Source organism: Cololabis saira, chromosome 7, assembly GCF_033807715.1.
Source record: "Cololabis saira isolate AMF1-May2022 chromosome 7, fColSai1.1, whole genome shotgun sequence".
Classification (NCBI taxonomy): Eukaryota; Metazoa; Chordata; class Actinopteri; order Beloniformes; family Belonidae; genus Cololabis; species Cololabis saira.
This window is the reverse complement of record NC_084593.1, coordinates 29115640-29135729: the sequence shown is the minus strand read 5'-3', so window position 1 is coordinate 29135729 and position 20090 is coordinate 29115640. Positions and strand designations below refer to the sequence as shown.

General features: G+C 41.4%; 1 protein-coding gene and 1 pseudogene across 1 annotated transcript in view; one reads left to right on the top strand and one right to left on the bottom strand.

Moving 5' to 3' along the window:
• Positions 1–13403, top strand: part of chrna8 (cholinergic receptor, nicotinic, alpha 8) — a 53079-nt gene extending 39676 nt beyond the window's left edge. The window contains exons 5-9 of the mRNA XM_061725465.1: positions 5069–5316; positions 6030–6224; positions 8009–8095; positions 9539–9648; positions 10078–13403. Coding sequence (XP_061581449.1) covers positions 5069–5316; positions 6030–6224; positions 8009–8095; positions 9539–9648; positions 10078–10701 — 1264 coding nt within the window. The 3' untranslated portion in view covers positions 10702–13403. The remainder of the gene's footprint in view (positions 1–5068; positions 5317–6029; positions 6225–8008; positions 8096–9538; positions 9649–10077) is intronic.
• Positions 13404–16664: 3261 nt separating this feature from the next.
• Positions 16665–19814, bottom strand: LOC133447370 (putative nuclease HARBI1; annotated as a pseudogene).
• Between the last annotated feature and the right edge of the window lie 276 nt (positions 19815–20090).

The window sequence follows — 20090 nt, the reverse complement described above, 5'->3', positions numbered from 1 at the left end:
GTGTCCACAGTGTTCTCTTTCCTCTGTGTATGTGCATGAGTGTGTTTGTGTGTCGTACAAAGACAGCCACTTCCCATTCTCCCAGGGATATCACTTGTCCCTTTGCATTTTTTATAATTATGGTCTGTACATTGTAAAAAGCACTTTTTGTAGTGCATTGGTTTAAATTTTATAAGCTGTGCTGAGGTAATGTTACAACACAAACCACACTGTTTTGGGTTTTTTTTTTATATGCAGTGTGAACTGTAAGGAAATAGGAATAGCAAAACTAGTGTCTCAATTTTGTTGTTCCAACCTACATTATCGGGAGGTACTTTCCAACGTAAACATACTCGGTTCGGGTCCTGCGTTATTGTGAGGCGTACAAACACTGATTTCAGGCAAGTGCACACATTTAGATAAAGTGAGGCCAAAGCTTAAATAATTTATGCACTGGTCTACCCACACATCAGAGTCCCAGCACCTGGAGACACAGCTGATAGCAAAAAGCACACGGGGTGGAGGAATAATTTCAACACATAGTCCTGCAAAAAAACCTACGTCTATTAATGTAAGAAAAAGACGTGCGCAAACAAAATGTGTCCTGTCCACAACTTCTGTCAAGAGGCAAACTATGTTGTTTTGTGAGTGTAAATTAAGCTCTAGGATGTTTCAGATGCACTAATCTTATCTTGCTCACAAGGGGGTGAGTTGTGTGTGTGTTTGGGTTAATTGTACACGGGTTTATACACAGCATTCATGCGTGATTCAATGTGCATGCACTCTGTAAAGTTTCAGTGTATAAAGTACAAATTCAACAATTATATGAAAATTCTTATATCGCTGGCTTGACAAAAAACCTACATACAGTATGTATGTGTTTATTGTAGTAAGGTATGAATGTTTTATGGGTAGTCATTAATACAGAAAACCCCAACATAAAGCAGTACAAGAATGTGCTGCAATAGCAGTTTAGTTTGCACTCCTTAACTGTGTTTATTAAAGGACACAACTCAGACATTATGGCTGAAACCGAATTAGAAAAATAATAAGCAGAAATATATCAGATGAACACGACAGAGTTAACTTTTTTGTTCAACAGAAAACAAATATTTGCATATTTTGATCACATTTTTATTGCTGTATTATGTCACCTCTTCATTCAAAAACTCAGGATGGTTTATACATTATCATCATAAAATGCTCTGAATATGTTCACTGGTTGGCAAAATCTTTTACCTCTGACATGTGCTGATTTTATACCTGGAGAGTGTAGCTTTACATTGTCTTGCTGAATTAAGCAAAATCTTCCCTGAATTTGGCATTGTCTGAATTTCAGTATATGTTTTTTCAATACTTTTATCTTTTGACATTAATGGTACATGTACAGATCAGGAAGGTGTCCAAACCCTGCACGCCAGTGAATCCGCTGATGCTGACTTTTGAACTGTTGACTGTTAACAAGCGTCCTCTTGAGTCCTGATGTGTACGTGTGCACGTGATTTAGAAAATAATTTCAGGTTTTGATTTATCACACCACTCTGCTCATCCTTTATGATTTAGGGCACAGGTGTTGGACTCTGGTCCTGGAGGGCTGCTGTCCTGCATGTTTTAGATGTCTCCTTACATCTACACACCTGATTCAAATTCATTGTTGTCATCAGCTTGTGATCAAGGTCTTTACAAGTCTGCCAGTGACCCGGTCATTTGTATGAGGGTGTGTTGGAGCAGGGAAACATCTAAAACATGCAGGACAGCAGCCCTTCAGGACTGGAGTGTCACACCCCGATTTAAGGTTCTAGAAGCTCCTTTCTGGAGCTTGTACATGTAGGAGGTTCTCAGAACTTTTAATCCTACAGATGCATACAACTGAAGATGAAAATTACAGTTTGATTCACTTATGTATTATTTTATTTTATAGTGTTTGCAAACAATAATTGTATATTGTTTAACTACTTACTCCACATACTACACATTTACTTCTGGAAGAATCATCGTTGCCATGTATGTTTTTAACCTTATTATGGTGCTGACCTGATTTTGCAAATCAGACAGAAAATGTCTGATACCATTGTGTTTTTACCGTTTTTACTTAAATATAAGGTTTGAATGATTTGCATGTCAGTGCATGGCTTCCCAGCTGTTCTGTCCGTAATATAAATAAATGAAATTATATTATAATTTATCATTAAAAAAGTCTATTCCATTTTACTAGTTTATACTACTAATATTGTCACTTTTCAACGTTTTATCATTAAGAGTATTATGATGCTTTCTTTTTTATTTTTGACAACATTTTCCAATATTACCAGTTTCCTTTAGTATACATGCCTTGTTTATAAAAAACTTAAACAATTTGCCATTCTGCTCAGGATACTTAAGTAGCAAGTTATTCCGTTTTTTTCGTGATCAATGTCTATTTTTCCTGACTCATATTTTTATTCACAGCTGCTGGGAAAGTTGTTTAAATGTGAACATATTGACATAAACAACAGAATTTTTCCATTCTAATAAAAAAATGACTGTGAATTACTGTCTCCTTATCTTTTTTATTTATGTAATACACACACTATTTATATTTCCACATTGACTTGACCAGGTGATATTTTGACTTTGTATTGTCCTTTTTTTGTCCTTATGTTAATGGTTTTGGAAGAATCTTTTTCATTGTTGCAGTCAGTAGGAGTTTGTTTTAGACCACTGATGTTTTTAAAGATTTGAGAACTTGTTGCTGTCCTGTTTTATCCTGCTTCCTCCATGCAAACAGTTACAGAAAAGATTTGTTATTTAAATAGATGCAGATCACTGGGCAATTGATCCAGTTGTAATAAAAAAAAAAAGATTGAAGTATGGGCAGGTCTTTTTTTTTTTACTGCAACATGCTTTAATAAAAACGTAGCAGTGAAGAAGGATGTAGCGCCTTCCACTCGAGAGTCAGAACAGCAGAAAGTCTGTTTCTTTTGTAACTTGGCTATGTACCATTATTCTTCAGAGGGTTCACACTTTGTCTCTCACACGCTGGAGTTCACACTGCAACACCTCACACAGGGAAACAACTCTTAAATACTTAACTGAGTTCAACCAGAGTGCCAGAGCTGAAGTGAATCTGAGACTAAGCACACATTTCCTTTAGAATGACTATCCAAACCCAACGGTTCCCTTGCTAATCCCAAATTATACAAATGTAATTTTGTTCAAAAATGTCAATGCGTTTCACTGGTGTGTGGGAGACTGGTAACTTATACCAGTCTTGCTTGAAGTTAAAATATCTGACAGTTTATGTTTTACAAATCCAGGCGACTGGCGGCTCAGTGGTTAACAGTGTTGTCTAAGCGATGAAATGTTCCTTGTTGGTCTTAGTTGGAGACTTTCAGCGTCGCGTTCGTATGTTCTCCCTGTCCCATTGTGTGGGTTTGGACCAGTTACTCCAGTTTCCTCTCAAAAACTAAAGGCTAATTGATTATTCTAAATTGCCCATAGAAATGGGTTTATGTGGACTGGCAACTGCTCCAAATTATACTTTTACCTGAAATAGGCTCTAGCATACCTCCGTGACCCCAACTAGGAATAAAACGGATGGATGGACGTGGATTCTGGTTCCACGTTGGTTCCAGAGGTGCAGAACCTCAAATGAAGCAGCTCAGGTGTTTCTTTGAAAGTTGTCACAAATTAAGTTCGAGTCACTGATATTTTGTCATATTGCAGGTTGTGAGTACTTGTTGTCACGTCACAGTGGATTGTATAGGTGTTTTCATAGATGTATGTCTAAAAAATACAGTAGATAGACATTAAGGCTGCATCCCAATACTCCCCCTCGCCCTTGTTTTCTTCACTAACCCTAACTTTTGCGCGTTCCCGTGAAGGTAGTGGTGTCCCAATTCCTCTTTTCACCTAGGGGGAGGGGGCATAACGAGGGCTAGGGGCTGAGAATAGCCCCTTCAAATCGAGGGTTTGCAGATGCTCACTTGGCGAGCGAGGGGGTATGAAAATTTCCCAGAATGCCTTTCGTCGTCATTTGCGGACTGAATCAAAAAAAAAAACATGGCGGACATTTCTTATTTTTTGGGGAATAAAATCAATATTTTGAGTTAGTTTCTGCATAAAAATGCATTTTGATTACATTTCTCGGCGCAAACCAATATTTTACTTTCATAATATTCACTCAGTGAATGTACATAATCCCTTTTTTTGTCCGCTGTTCGCTAAGATCGCGCCGGAATATGGTTACGTAACCTACGTAAGCGATGCCGTAGGTTACGTCTATTTAACGCGGACCTAAACTCCGGAGCCAGCAGACAGAAATCTCTAAATTTCGGAGCAAATTTCTTAACAGGCGTAGCTACAACTGTTAGATTTCATCTATTAAACCAACATCTTCCTAAATGATTTATTTCAGCCAGCGTAATTCTCAACAGAGCTGCGTCCCGGGAGAGAGTTTCTCTTCCGGGACGACGGAGCAGCTTGACCCGGCGGACACGTCTCTTCTCGGGCTGTGAGCTGAGGCTGCTCCCCGGGGGCGGCGGCTCTTCTCATCTCCGAAAATATCGGGTCAAATTTCTTAACAGGCGTTATTTGGATAAACTGAGCCCAGGTTGCGGATCTTAAGGTTACCTTTATGCCTGAAAAAATATTCAAACTTAATAAAGTGCCATATTAACAGCGCTACAGCTGAAATTAAAACAGCTTTTGGCTCTCAGCTTCCTGTACAGGTTAGGGATGAAAACGAGGGGGAGTAGGAGAAATGGGACAGGCACCTGGGCCAAGTGCCCTAGATCTCAAGTGCCCCTAAAATCTCCCCCTTCTTTTTTAGGGGTTAGGGAAAAAAGAAGGGCGAGTGGAGAAAAGAAGGGAGAGTGAAGAAAAGTAGGGGGAGTATTGAGATTGGGCCTAATACTAACAATAGTTCATGAGTGAAAAGCTTTACTGATAAAAAATTACCAATTTTAAAATCGGTTTAAAACTACAAAATATAATTTTGTAATCACTGCTGGAGTTCCATGTGATCGTCAACATCCCTTTTTGCAAGAATCAATAGATTTCAGTATGACTAACACGTTGAATTTGACAATCTCTGTTACTCTGTTTGCAGTGCAGACGAGCGGTTCGATGCCACGTTCCACACCAACGTACTGGTGAACGCGTCAGGCAACTGTCAGTACATCCCCCCTGGCATCTTGAAGAGCACCTGTTACATCGACGTGCGCTGGTTCCCCTTCGATGTGCAGAAGTGTGATCTCAAGTTTGGCTCATGGACGCACAACGGCTGGCTTCTGGACCTCCAGATGCTTGATGTGGACACGTCCACTTACATACCCAATGGAGAGTGGGATCTTGTGGGTAAGAGATGTTCATTTTTCACACATTTCATGGTGACCAGGCTTTTGCAGATTTCCTGTATACAGAAATACGCTGAATTACTGTGGGTATTAATGTTTTTCACTGTGGCAGAGCATTTGAATAATTATAGCTGGAGGATGTGAATTTTTGGAAAACCTCCCACGTAGGCTGTTTTCAGCTGGGATAGTGTAGGAGACCATCCCAGTGTCGAGGCCCCCAGGGTGAAAGTTAGATGGAGATGGGTGTCAGACAGGGCCAGATGGCATGTGACAGAAATGTTTGACACTCTGGCAAGCATGGAGCCACACCATATGTGAGCTCTGCACACCATGTTATGAGAGATGGAGATGGAGGCGAGAAAAATTCTTCATACCACAGTACGGAATAATTCAGGTACTTCTTTTATTTAATATAAAGTTGAAATAGGAGCAGGTAGAAGTTCCAAGCATGGTCAAGGGGATTTTCACTTCTGTGGAAAGTTTAGTTAAGGGGCTGAGGGAATATGATTCGGTTCAGTGAGCTCTGGAGTGAGGTGTATTTCATATTGTCCATGAAATTCGTTCATTCATCCACATGGATAGTCAGGGTACACTGCAGAATTAATGCAAGTGCAATATCAAACGCCATTCCAGTTTAGATCAATTTTAACATATCTGAATCTTCAAACTGAGTAACAACAACATCCCTCCTGCATGCGGGGCTTTCTCCTACAGGTGTGCCCGCCAAGCGAAATGAGCTGTACTACGACTGCTGCAAGGAGCCCTACCCTGACGTGACGTTCACGGTCACTATGCGCCGCAGGACTCTGTATTACGGACTAAACCTGCTTATTCCCTGCGTGCTGATATCTGGCTTGGCCCTGCTGGTCTTCCTCTTACCTGCAGACTCTGGAGAAAAGATCTCTCTGGGTGAGAGTGGGTGCTAAACACACGTATGAACTTTCTCCAGATACAGTATGTATACATGTATCAGTGAGTACATCTACATTTGGGTACATAACTCCGAATAAGATGCTTCTATCCAAACGCCATTTTCTTATAACCTCAACCCAAATGAGGACATGTTGTAGTTCACTGTGTGGAGTAGTCCAGAAAAATATGGAAAAGATGACAAACTTTCATGGTGAGAGAGAGCTAAGAAAAGCTCCTCAATGTCAGGGATATAGCTGTCATCAAAGCTTGAGATGGATGCAAACATCCCATTATGCAGGTGGCCTGGAGTGATTATTTGATCTATGTCTGCTGATAGTGTCTGTATCAAAAATTAACAATATATCCCTCAATAACTGTCATCCTAAACAAAATTAATATGATTATTTTAGTGTATTACTGCATAATAAAAGCAATTTGTCATATTAGTCATTAAATTACTTTACACTGCATCACATAAAATCGAAGGATCTGCACATGCACCTGTGAAAGTGCAGCCAGAGGCATATTTGCAGAGGAGCTTTATGAGAACAGCCTTTTCTACAGGGAATACTAGTCCCATAGGAATAAGCTGTTAGGACTGAAACTGCAGCCATGAATCTTTGTAATTTAGCTGCAGGATGTAAAGCGTATTGTTAGCAAACTGTTAGAAAAATGTGATCACCATCTTATTTATTGGAGATGACATTTTTAACGTCCGTAAATTCTACTGCCTTGTTCTCATCCACAAACAGCACAAACTTTCTACTTCTGGTCAGAATCAACAGTCATCGTTTACTGTCGTCTCACTTTGATATTAAAATTGATTTAATGAACATATTCTCATTCAGAAAGTATTATCTTATTGAAAAAAATGTCAGTAGTTGGACGATTTCTGTCATCTCCTGTCAAGTATATATCAGACAATAAGTAACATGTCATTGTTGTGGAGACGAACCATCAATAGTTTAAGAACATTTGGGGGAATGCGTTTTTCTATTTGACCCAAAAAAAGAGAATTCAATCTCTTTGACCACATACAGTTACAGCTTACATCATACAAAAAATTTACCTCAAATTTACTCGAGATTATGTCTCAAGATTATAAAAAAAGCGAGTTGTTTGTCACAAGTCTTCGGAAGTGTCAGTAATCATATTGTAGCAACATCAATTAATCACGAACAACTCTTCCAATTCATGTAAACCTGATCTGATTTCTTTAGTGAGATCATCTTTACGATTTGAATAGTTTGCAATTTATTGCAAGTAACAGGAGCAATGACGTTTTGAAAATCGATAACCGGAGCAAGACCACAAATTCACATAAAGAAAAAAAGATTTGTCAATAGCCAATTAACACAGGCCAGTGACAAAACACATTTCTACACTTTCCTCTGCTTGCTATTTTACACTGTGTGCTATGTTTTTGTTAACTTTTGTTAACAGTTAACTCTAAATGAAAAGATTCATGAACATACACATGTCAAATCACCTCACAGTGACTGAGCTGCAAAATGGAGCACCTGTCTGTGAATCCAGTCAATCAGGGCAGGGACATATTGAACTGCCACCTGTCACTATGAGCAGTCATCAATAATGGGGGGGTGTGTTTAAAAGCCACCTTGAACATCGCCGGTGCCACCAGCTGATAAATGGTTGTCATCATGAGAGCCGATAACCTACAGAATTAATTACAGGAATCATTTCGTACATCAGTGACCCTGCTCATGTCATTAATTAGGTGCTCATGTTCTCTCCTCGTGTCTCTCCGTCTTTATCTCCAGGCATCACTGTGCTGCTTTCACTAACTGTCTTCATGCTGCTGGTAGCCGAGATCATGCCCGCCACGTCTGACTCTGTGCCCCTCATTGGTGGGTTATATTTCTGTGTCTGCGTGAGTGCTTTACAGTTTTAAGTGTGTGGAAGTAGAAAAAGCAATTATGGCTCTGAAAAACGTCTGCAAATAACCTTGTTGTTCTCCAGAATGAGGACTGATATGCCTGCTTTGTGATTACTGCTTGTGTTTTATTTCTGCGTGTTAACTTACCATTTTAACAGTTTGTTTGTTTTAGTTTTTTCCCCACTTCCACTCGGATATTCATTATTCAGTGTTGTGAGTGTGGAAAACAGTTTTTTGACCTCCCAGCACGATGTTTATAATTAATGAAATGTTGAAACTGTGGCAACCTGTGAGGCTGAGAAATTAATGCAACGTGAAAGGTCTAAAAACTGCAGTTCCTTGAATGGACACTTGCTCCAGAATAAGTAAATCCACATAGACGCCTGAAATCTTTCAAAAACATGTCCACTATATCTAATATGTCTCTTCATAATATTTGTATAAGTGGTGAAATTTGACATAAAATGTCCATTGAATTGATTAAAACAAAATAAGAGGCCTTGATTTCTTGATTTGTGTCCATTTGACGTGTATCTGCCAGCTTCACAGCTGTACTTTAGAGACAGAGAACGATAGAAGACACACCCCAGGGTCTGGCTGGGCTTTTCTCTGAGTAGCTTGAGGATATAAATACATTGTTCCCTTATTTACGTTAGTCAGATACATGGCGACGTCAGCACCTTTGATGGGCTGCAGAAGGTTGGATTTTCTACCGAGGGGGTTAAAAAAAAACAAAGAAAAGGAAATGAAACAAAAAAAATCAGAAGAAGCAAAAGAATGGAGGAAGCCAAGAATTAGAGTGGAATAACTATCCTTTAGGGTCTTCAGCGAGCCACTCAGAGGCTTTGTGGAGGAGGTGAAGAGGCACATGTCAGGAGCGTTAACACTCCTCCCCTAGTTGTCCTTAAAAGCTTGAAAAGAAGGCAGCTGGACTTTGCTTTTCTCTCAGCTGTCATCAGCAACTGCTACATAAAAGTGTATGTGTCTGTGATGGTGCGCCAACATTTTTTGAAATATTACTCCACTCCTGTCTGTTGTACAGTACTTCATATCAGCTTCACTGAGTCAAAGCGCCATACACGTCAGGATGAGTGTAGTGATCTACGCGAAGTTAGGTCATGCTGAAAGCCACATCATCAGTGCGATGACGAGGGAAGCTTACTAATCCCTCCTCTTCTGTTGTTTTTGTTTGTTTGCTTACTCTTATTCTCTGTATTGTCATGATTTCTCTGCTACTTGTATTAATTCTGTTGGCGTCCAAAAATTCATATTTTTTGCATTTTGTTTGATGCTTGATTTTATTAATGAACTGAAAGAAGAAAAAAAATTCAATTAAAACAATTAAAATGCATGGCCTTTTACGTAATTCACAGAAACACAAAAGCAATGGTTAATGTTTTCTTTTCCTCAACAGCCCAGTATTTTGCCAGCACCATGATGATCGTGGGGATGTCTGTGGTGGTGACCGTCATAGTTCTGCAGTTCCACCATCACGACCCACACGGAGGCAAGATGCCCAAATGGGTGAGTGATGACAGTTCATTCAGTAATCATCAAAAGATTCAGCTCAAATGTATGTACTCTAGTCACTCGAGTGCAATAACCTGTTTTTCTGAAAGTGCAAAAACCTTCTCCCTCTAAATACTTCACTGGTATTTTTGCACATGTATATATTATTCGTTTTTCAGGTTTAGTATTTATTTTGTACATTGCTCAGTTTTTTATATTGCTCTTTTTTTATTATTTAGCTATTTATTGTTTTTTTTTGTTTTTTTTTTAGGATATACCTTTTTTATACCTTTTCATACTTCGCGTATATTTTTGTAAAATTGTTGAGAGTATGTATGTTTGCTGCTGCACAAGTAAATTTCTGGGGGATCAATAAAGTTTATTCTATTCTATTCTATTCTATGAAATGAAGTGTGTTTATTGACGGCGTCTTACTCTGTTCAGGTCCGGGTGGTTCTGTTGAACTGGTGTGCCTGGTTTCTCCGTATGAAGCAGCCTGGTGAAGACCGCAAGAGGCCCCGATACAAGTACCATCACTCCACCCAGCACCACTCCCGAACCAGCTCCATAGAGATGGGAACGATGCCCAGCATCACCGTGCCTCTGTCCCAGACCTCCTGCCCACCGTGCACCACAGGCACCTCCAACGGCTCCATGAGCCTCTACTTTGGCAGTTACCATCCCATGGAGAGTCCACACTGCCCCCCCTCCAGCGACTCTGGGGTTGCGCTGGGGGGCCGTGCCCACGGCTCCCTGAGCGAGGAGGCCGATCCGGCAGGAGGAGCCGACAGCGGTATGGGAGGTCTGGGAGTGGGAGGTGGAGCCGGGATGGGAGGGAGCATCCCCCCGCCAGAGATCCTGCACATCTTGGAGGAGGTGTCGTACATCGCCCAGAGGTTCCGGGACCAGGACGAGGCGGAGGCCATCTGCGGCGAGTGGAAGTTTGCAGCAGCAGTGGTTGACCGTCTGTGTCTGGTGGCCTTCTCGCTCTTCTCCATCATTTGCACTTTCACCATCCTCATGTCAGCACCCAACTTCATCGAGGCCGTCTCCAAAGACTTCACATAACTGGTTGCAGCGTGATGGAGGGAGGGAAGAAGGTGTGAAGGACCTGAGGCCATGAACAAGTTACAAGAAGAAGTGGGGAAGGGGTTACAGAGCGTAGTCCCCCACTGACAGCCTGGACCTGCATTTAATAGGAGGTGGCCTCTGAAGTGTATCATCATAACAAACAATCATTTAAAGTATTTAAAATCTTGGTGAACATCAAGTTTCATAAAGCTCAGTCATGCTAAATAATGTAAACCACTGAACAATTCAGGAAACATATTCCTATTAAATTAGAATCTTATTTACAAAGGCTTTAGGATGTGGTGTACAGTAAAATGTGAATCAAAAACAACATTCAGTCCTTTGCAAATACTTTCAATCCCATATTTAACTGAAATATAGAAATCAAGCTATCATTCTTTAAAAAAACTGTGTTTTCTTTTAATTCAGTGCCATTTACAGGCACAGACAGTGGATTAGAGGAGAAAAGACTGCAAAGATGTGTGGTGCATTAACATCTGGAGCAACATCCCAGAACTAAGCAGGTTTCTTTTACTACAGGTCAGTAGCACAATATTTCAAAAATAAATAATGGCAGGTTTTCGTTACACTGCTTGCAAATAATTTCAGAACATATTTTTCCCTTGATGTAGTTTTAAGTTCTCAAATTTTCCATAAATGATGGAACTTCATATCCCTAAATGCTTGAATTGAAGGCAACTGGATGTTTCGCCTTCCATCTAGAAGACTTTGCCAATTACCAGGCCTGGAAGACTGAGAATCTGCACTGGTACATCACAATCATGATTGCTGGGATCTTTGGCTCCTCAGACATGAGAAACAGATAATGCTGTTTCTGAAACCTGTCATGCTTTAGCTAGAAACCCTGACGGAGACTCTGAGGATTGAAGGGAAATGGTTTCTTGCTGGTGAGGCAGGGGGAAGAGCTAGACCGCTGATCTAAATCACTTGATGTGGTGACCGGGCAGGCAAGCTGACGGAGGTGATGCAGGACGGGCAGAAGGACTAGCCGGCAGGCAGGTAAAGGACTGGGTAAGGATTAGAGGTGACAGGAGTTAAGATCCAGATAGTTCAGTATGAACTTGCTAATGCTCTTCTTCAAACAAAAGACCAAACACAGTGATGATCCAGCAGGGACTGAAGCTGAAGCCAGGGGATATTTGCAGGTGAGTGATGAGCTGATTCAGACCAGGTGGTTCATTGCAGATGCAGGTCAGGTGTGGAGGAACGAGGGAGCCAGGAGCTGTCAGGCCACTGGCTTCATGACAAAACCATGAATGAGGAACAGGTTAGATGTTTACCAGAGAAAGAAGAAGCATCCCTGGTTCTTCCCTCTCTCTGGATCCAAGCTCAACAATAATGGACAAAGGTGAAGTGGAAAATTGCCCTCTTTTGTGATGTGTGTTGCATGTAGCTGGAGGGAGTTGTGCTCGTATGGAAACATTTTTCTTTCAAAAGAAAAAAGGCTGATGTAGCACGGATGTAAATATTCCTCGATACCAACAAAACTGAAAAAGTCTTTGCACCATCTTCAGTTGAATATGGGGTTTAAATGATTTGCAAATATTTCCATTCCTTTTTTTTGGTTCTGTGTTTTGAAATGGGAGTGTGATGTTGTGTCACATGAGCAATCCAAATGAGAATAAGAAACATGCATTTATTTTCAGTCTATCTTGATGACGGAAAGAAATGGTTTCTTCCTTGAAGTTCAGAGCAGGTTTTTCACACAGACCAAACGGCAGAAACACGAGGCAAAAGTAAGGTACAATATTAAGACGTCGGTGGGGAAGAAGAGGAGAGCAATATTTGTTTTTCTTCTTTTATCATAACTTACTTTCTGTGTTAATCTCAAAGCTGTGTGTAAATATTATTGTTTTAACTGTACTCTGGGTTTTAAAAGAACAGTTTTATTGACTGTATATTTACTGTATAATGAAACCGCGCTACTGTTCAACCTCACTGCCTCCTCCCATCGACTGCTGTCCTGAAGCACCACCTCAGTCTGGTCTCACACACCGACTCTTCTCCTTGTTCAAGTCTTCGTATGGAAGCCGCAGATGCTTTCTGGGGCTCTGTGTTATGATGTTAGGTTAGTTAACAATAATTAGACCGATTTCTGAGACATTATACCCTTTTTTTTTTTTGTCACAAGCTTTTGTCTGAGATATATTACGCAGAACTAGTGGGTGTCCTCAGTAGATGGTAGATCCAGCCTTTTATTTCTTGGACGTGTTTTAACAAAGAATCTCACCAAATGCAATGTTTCCTGGTTTACAAAAGTAAATATTGGATTCATTCTTTCAGTAAAGTTTTTCTCAGTAGTAGATGAAAGCTATGGCAGACAAACGGAATGACTGATTAAAAATGAGATATACTACTGTGAACTTTGACCAGAAGAGCGCTGGACATCGCATTAATGCTGCGACACGAGTGTGACAAATATGTTTTCCATCAGTTAACTTTTGTTTTGTATCACCTCTAACTTTGTCTCACTTCTTTCTTTTGAAATAAAGACTGTAGTGTTATGAGAACAGCTCTACACAGCTTTTAAAAGTGATGAATTATCTTGTATTGCATCCAAAGGCGTTTGTATGGGCTGCTATTGTCAGGTCTTGACCAGTAACACCAGACACAGAAAAGGGATTTCCATGTCAGTTTCAAATTCACTTAGAAAACTTTTTTGGAAGCGTTTTCCCAAATCCCACTGTCAGCAAAAACCACGTTTGACTCCCGTTCTGGTCATCTCTCTTGATAACGGCGTTTCACTTTATGGCACCAAGTCCCAAATAAACAACAATAGTGATCAACAGGGGTCCGTTTCACAAAGCAGGTTTAGTGAAAACTCTGAGTCTGTTAACCCTGAAATGAGGGAAACTCTGAGTTTTCCGTTTCACAAAGGGAGGTAACGCAAACCAGAGAAAGAGGGGTAACTCTAGCCTGTTTCACAAAGAGAGGTAACTTAAGCTCTCGGTCAGTTACCGTAGTAACAGAGTCTCTGAACCTAACCTGGTCGGGACCAGGTTTTCTTCAATAAACCCTGAGTTTCTCTCCGTCTCCTCCCTCAGTGGCGTCAATTCAGCCAATGGGCCTTTACACAATACACATCCGTATTTTATTCACTATGTCAGTGCAACAATATCACAGGGACATCCGAGTTTAACTTAAAACAGTTAAAGTCCAAATGCAAAAAGGAGAGGGAGGGGGCAGAAGACAGAAAGAGAGAGAGTAAAAAAAAAAGTTGAATATTTCCCTTAAACAGATTTATAAGAGGGTAGGGTGATTTGATATCTTACCTTAAGATGAGCATAATTAATCCATCAGTGGCTAACAGCCTCGTTAATATCTTCTGCTGCTGAGGCAACATTGGACCATCACTTGCCGCCTTTCTTTTTTTTTTTTAAATTGCGTGGTTGTCTGCTTCCTTTTCATTTTTGTAAGTTAGTAACACTGCAGAGCGTGCTAAAAACGAGATTGATAGCGTCCACTGTCTTCAGGGATGCTGGGACATCACATTTCAAGATATGAGGGGGCTACAAGTGTTGGGAAAGATAATACCTAGTGAAATCCATCATGTTGTTCTGATATGATTTGTAGTTATTTTATATGTATTAAGTAATAGAATAAATCAATATAAATAGACACAGAGTAATTCATAAATGTATACAAAAAAACCTTTACATTTTCCCCTGAAGCCGAGGTGTGGCGGCTGCCCCTGATCTAAATGACAATAAAATTTCATTCAATACCATTCCACCACTGTTTTCATCTGTAAAATTATAAGACAGTGTGCTTAAATGTTAAATGAATACTGCATTCAAACTTACACATTGACTGCAGCAACTTTCTCCCACGCCTTTGCTGCTGCAGCTGTTTTTTTTTTTTTCCGAAATATGCTCTCATACTCGCCATACGCACGTATTAACACTTCTAACTCCAGTGTCGTGAGGTATGTGGATCTTCAGATGCAAACTAATGTTTGCTCAAAGGGATTTTGTAAATTGAAATGTTAAATAAAGTTTAAAAAAAAAAAAGTATGTGGATCTTTTGTTGTCGCCGGTTGCCATGGTGAATCGTTGTATCGGGGCTCAATTGATGCTGGCTTTTTATAGTTGTGGTGTACGCGCTTAACTCCAGAGGGGTATTCCAGGAAGCAGGTTCAACAAACTCCGAGTTTAAACCTGAACTCCGAGTTGACTTAACCTGAGATAGGAAAGTCGGAGTTTCCGGTTCCAGAACAGCTGATATGAGTTAGTTCAATCAACTCTGACTTTGTTAAGCTCGAGTTAAGCGCGTGCGTGAGGGAAATAAAAAGCCATCATCAGTAGAGCCCTGATACAACGATTCACCATGGCAACCGGCAACAACAAAAGAGCGACATACTTCACGCCACTGGAGTCAGAAGTTCTAATCCGTGCGTATGGCGAGTATGAGGGAATATTTAGGAAAAAAGGTAACACAACTGCAGCAGCCAAAGAGAGACAACTAGCGTGGGAGAAAATTGCTGCCCGAGTCAATGCGTAAGTTTGAATGCAGTATTCATTTAACATTTAAGCACACTGTCTTATAATATTACAGACGAAAACAGTGTTGGAATGGTATTGAATTAAATGTTATTGTCATTTAGATGCAACCCCACAGGCGCAAAGCGCACTTGGCAGCAGTTGAAGATTAAACATAAAAACATAATTCAGACAGGTAAGGCCTAATTTGGTTGGGCCTATGATTGTACCTCACTTCAGTTTTAATCATATTTGATATATTCAGCATACATACATATTCAGTGGCCATTTCAATGTATAGTGGCTTTATCCCAATTAACAGTTGAGTTCTGCTCAGCCAACAGAAAGAGGGCAGAGGCGCGCAAAACTGGTGGAGGGCCACCGGCCCCGCCACTGACGGTTGCCGAAGAGCTGGCCCTGAGCCAGAACACTGGAAGACCAGTGGTTCAAGCCATTCCTGGAGGGAGCTCATCTGAGCCACTCACCCCCCAGGACACAAGCGCTTACATACGTTGTAAGTGTGTATTTATATTTATATATATATGTGTGTATGTATATATTTTTTTTTTTATTCATTCATCTGTTATGGGTGTTTCATTTTTCCCAACAGTTACTGATGGTGTTCTCTGTCTCGTGGAACATCCTGCTACAACAGACCTCCCTGCAGTTGTAAGTACTCAATACTCCAGAGATTTTGCCACATATTGTTGAAGTATACCGAGACAGAATGCTTGTCTTCATCACAGGATGGTGGAGACGACGACGACGACGACGACGACGACGACGACGACGACGACGACGATGATGAAGACACAGTGTCTGCCCCCACGGAGAGGGATTGGGAGAGGCCTACAGAGGTAGTAGACCCTATACATCTCAATATTATGTATGGTAACCACTGATAGTTCTCTTACCATTCACATTTCTTGACATTCCTGTGTGGAAGTTGGAGTTTGACATGTACACTGAAGTGATGTGAATAAATAATGAAACGACCTGCACATTCTTATCCTTTTTAACAAAACGTGCCTGGCCACTACCAGGAGGAGGGTCCATCAACCTCTGCAGCACAGATTGACACAGTGAGATGATCAGTAAATATACCAGGGTACTTCTGCATGTAACTGCAGAATTTAATGTCATCCTTATGTCATCTGGTTCCACAGTTACCAGTAAAGGAGGTTTACAGACTGCATCTGATACAAAATATGGCAAAAACGGACAAGGAAATGGCAAAAATGGACAAGGAAATGTCATATTTGGACCGGCAGATCAGAAAAGCAGATCTGGAGATAGAAATACTCAAACACAGATTAGAGGTGGGTGCATGGGCACAGGTGAAATATGTTGATTGTTGGAATAATATAGGCCTATGAATAATGACTGTTGCATTTGTATTTGTAGGAAATAAAGAAGAAATGAAAAGTTGTTGAAATGTTGTCTTTATTTCACAGTTGAAGCTTAATGCCTGAAATGGTTCTGGCAGATTATGTCCCGGACCGCTCTTCCATCCTGGACATCTGCAGGGTGGATGGGCTGGTCTTCCTCGGGGTCATCCATTTGTATGGCAGGGTGTTGCTCTCCTCTAATAGTGGCAATATTATGGAGAACAACACATGCCACTATAATGTCACAAGCCCTCTCTGGGGATACCCTGAGTCTACGCAGGCACTGGAACTGGGATTTTAAAATGCCTAATGTCATTTCTACCCGGCCTCTAGTCCTGCAGTGGACCACATTGAACTGCTGTTGGGGGCCCGGCTCAGGGTCAGGGTAAGGGGTCAAAAGAGAGGGCATGCATAGGTACCCTCTGTCCCCAAGCAGGTAGCCATCAAACTCTCCTGTAATTATATAGTGAATACATTTTGAGTGTGTTAAAAGAGGGAGACAAGGGAATGATATTTGGACAAAGCTTTACTTACCATGTGCAAATCTGTTGCTCAGGGTACACTCACGGTATATGCGTGAGTCATGCACGGAGCCGGGCCACTTGGCTTCAACATTTGTGATGACGTTCGCAGCATCACATATGATCTTGGCAGTGCAGAGAATGAGGCGTTAGTCGCAGTATATTGTGATGTATAGTCTCTGTTATTGTAAGACAGTAGTCAATGTACCTGCACATTAATGCTGTGGAAGGACTTCCTATTCACATAGTCTCCTTCATTGATGGAAGGAGCAGTGATGGGGATATGTGTGCCATCAATGCAGCCTATCACATTTGGAAGTCCTGCAAAATAAAACCTAATTAAAGCTGCAAGCAGCGATGAACGGGCCCTCGCACTCACGGCCACCGCCCCCCATAAGCATATCAGAAACGATACCACCCACGACTTCCTATGTCAAACCATTCAAAAGTTATAGCAGGAAATAGGGACAACCAATCAGAAGAAGGGGCGGGGCTAATTTTCACCAATTATGGTCAAGGACTCTATACCGAGTCCCATGACACCACCCACGACTCTTTATGTCAAACCATTCAAAAGTTATGGCAGAGAAAAGTATTCTAGGGGGCGCTGTTGAGCCGTTAGGCCACGCCCATTAATGCAAACCATGAAATATCAAATTTATCGCCAAGCCTGGCTTGCATGTAAAATTTGGTGACTTTTGGAGAACTATCAAATATGGACCAATCAGATGAAGGGGACGCGCGCTTTTTCGCGTCTAGCGTCGCCACGGTAATGCTTTTGAAAGAGAAAAGTAATGCGCGTAGTCGCAAGATGAAGACGCACATTTTGAGGTACAACACACCTGGGTGCACGTTACTGTTCGGGCCGTATTAATTGCCGAAGGAATGGCATAAATTGCGCCAAAATTACACAATAAATTAAAAATGGCTGACTTCCTGTTCGGTTTCGGCCATGGCGCCAAGAGACTTTTCTTTAAGTTGCAAAATGATACAGGTCTGTACCGATTTTCATGCATGTACGTCAAACCGTATTGTGGGGCTTGAGGCACAAAGTTTTCCGGGGGGCGCTGTTGAGCCATTAGACCACGCCCATTAATGCAAACCATAAAATATCAAATTTATCACCAGGCCTGGCTTGCATGCAAAATTTGGTGACTTTTGGGGAACTATCAAATATGGACCAATCAGATGAAGGGGGGGCGCCCTTTTTGCCGTCTAGCGTCGCCACGTTAAAACTTTTGAAAGAGAAAAGTAATGCGCGTAGTCGCAGGATAGACATTTTGATGTATAACACACCTGGGTGCACGTTACGGTTCGGGCCGTATTAATTCTCAAAGGAATGGCATATATTGCTCCAAAATTACGCGATTAATTCAGAATGTTAAAAATGGCAGCCATGGCGCCAAGAGACTTTTCTTTAAGTTGCGACATGATACAGGTGTGTACCGATTTTCGTTCATGTACGTCAAACCGTATTCTGGGGCTTCAGGCGCAAAGTTTTTTCGGTCTGAACCAACCAGATGAAGGGTGGGCGCGCTTTTTGGCGTCTAGCGTCGCCACGGTAACGCTTTTGAAAGAGAAAAGTAATGCGTGTTGTCGCAGGATGGAGCCGCACATTTTGATGTATAACACACTTGGGGGCACGTTACGGTTCGGGCCGTATTAACTGCCGAAGGAATGGTATAAATTGCGCCAAAGTGACACGATTAATTCAAAATGGCTGACTTCCTATTCGGTTTCGGCCATGTCGCCAAGAGACTTTTCTTTAAGTTGTGTGCTGATACAGGTGTGTAGCGATTTTCGTGCATGTACGTCAAACCGTATTGTGGGGCTTGAGTCACAAAGTTTTCAAGGGGGCGCTGTTGAGCCATTTTGCCACGCCTATTAATGTAAACCATTAATAGCGATTTTCGTGCATGTACGTCAAACCGTATTGTGGGGCTTGAGTCACAAAGTTTTCAAGGGGGCGCTGTTGAGCCATTTTGCCACGCCTATTAATGTAAACCATTAAATATCAAATTTTTCGCCAGGCCTGACTTGCATGCAAAATTTGGTGACTTTTTGGGCACGTTTAGGGGGGCAAAAAGGCCCTCCTTTCGTCAGAAGAAAAAGAAAAAGAAAAAGAATTCCTACAGATACAATAGGGCCTTCGCACTGAAGGTGCTCGGGCCCTAATTATTGATCCCAGTCAGAGGTAGCAGCAAAATGTCATTAACAGAATATCATTTGAAATATCATCACCTTCAGCAGAATTATTTCTATATCACTCACCTGCAATCCTGTGGAATTCCTCTTTGATGGTCCTAAGAGGTTTGTGCCTAGGGAAAACTACAAATACGTGTAGTAGGCGTTTCAGTGCAAGGCAAACCTTCCTCACGGCTCTACACGCAGTTGCTTTGCCAATGTGTTCTGCGTCGCCAATATTGTAGAGGAAACTTCCATTGGCAAAAAAACGAAGTGCAACACAAAGAATTTGCTCAGAACTGAGAGCACGTCCGCGGTTTGTGATGTTGGATATGTATGGTCAGAGAATGTTGTTCAGGTAAATAATAGAGCGTGACTAAAAACTAACGTTCTGTGAGGTACTCTTCAGGGAATTAAAAAATATCCAGTCTTGGTCTTAACATCCTCTCCTGTCGTAAGGCATTGCGAATAATTTCGGCTTCGGATTCAATTGGATTCCGGAGGAAAGGACACCCCATGTCAGATACCTGCTTCAGGCTCAGCAGGAGGGAGGAGTCAGAGAGAAACTCAGGCTTTATTGAAGTAAACCTGCTAGCGAGCAGGTTAGGTTCACAGGGTCAGTTGCCATAGTAACTGACTCAGAGTTTGAGTTAAATCGCTTTCTGGAACTGAAAACTCCGGATTTCCCTGATCTCAGGCTTAACAAACTCAGAGTTTTCACTAAACCCGCTTCCTGGAATACCCCTCAGGTGAAACTACTTACCCGAGCCTCTGGTAACGAGGAGGATACGACA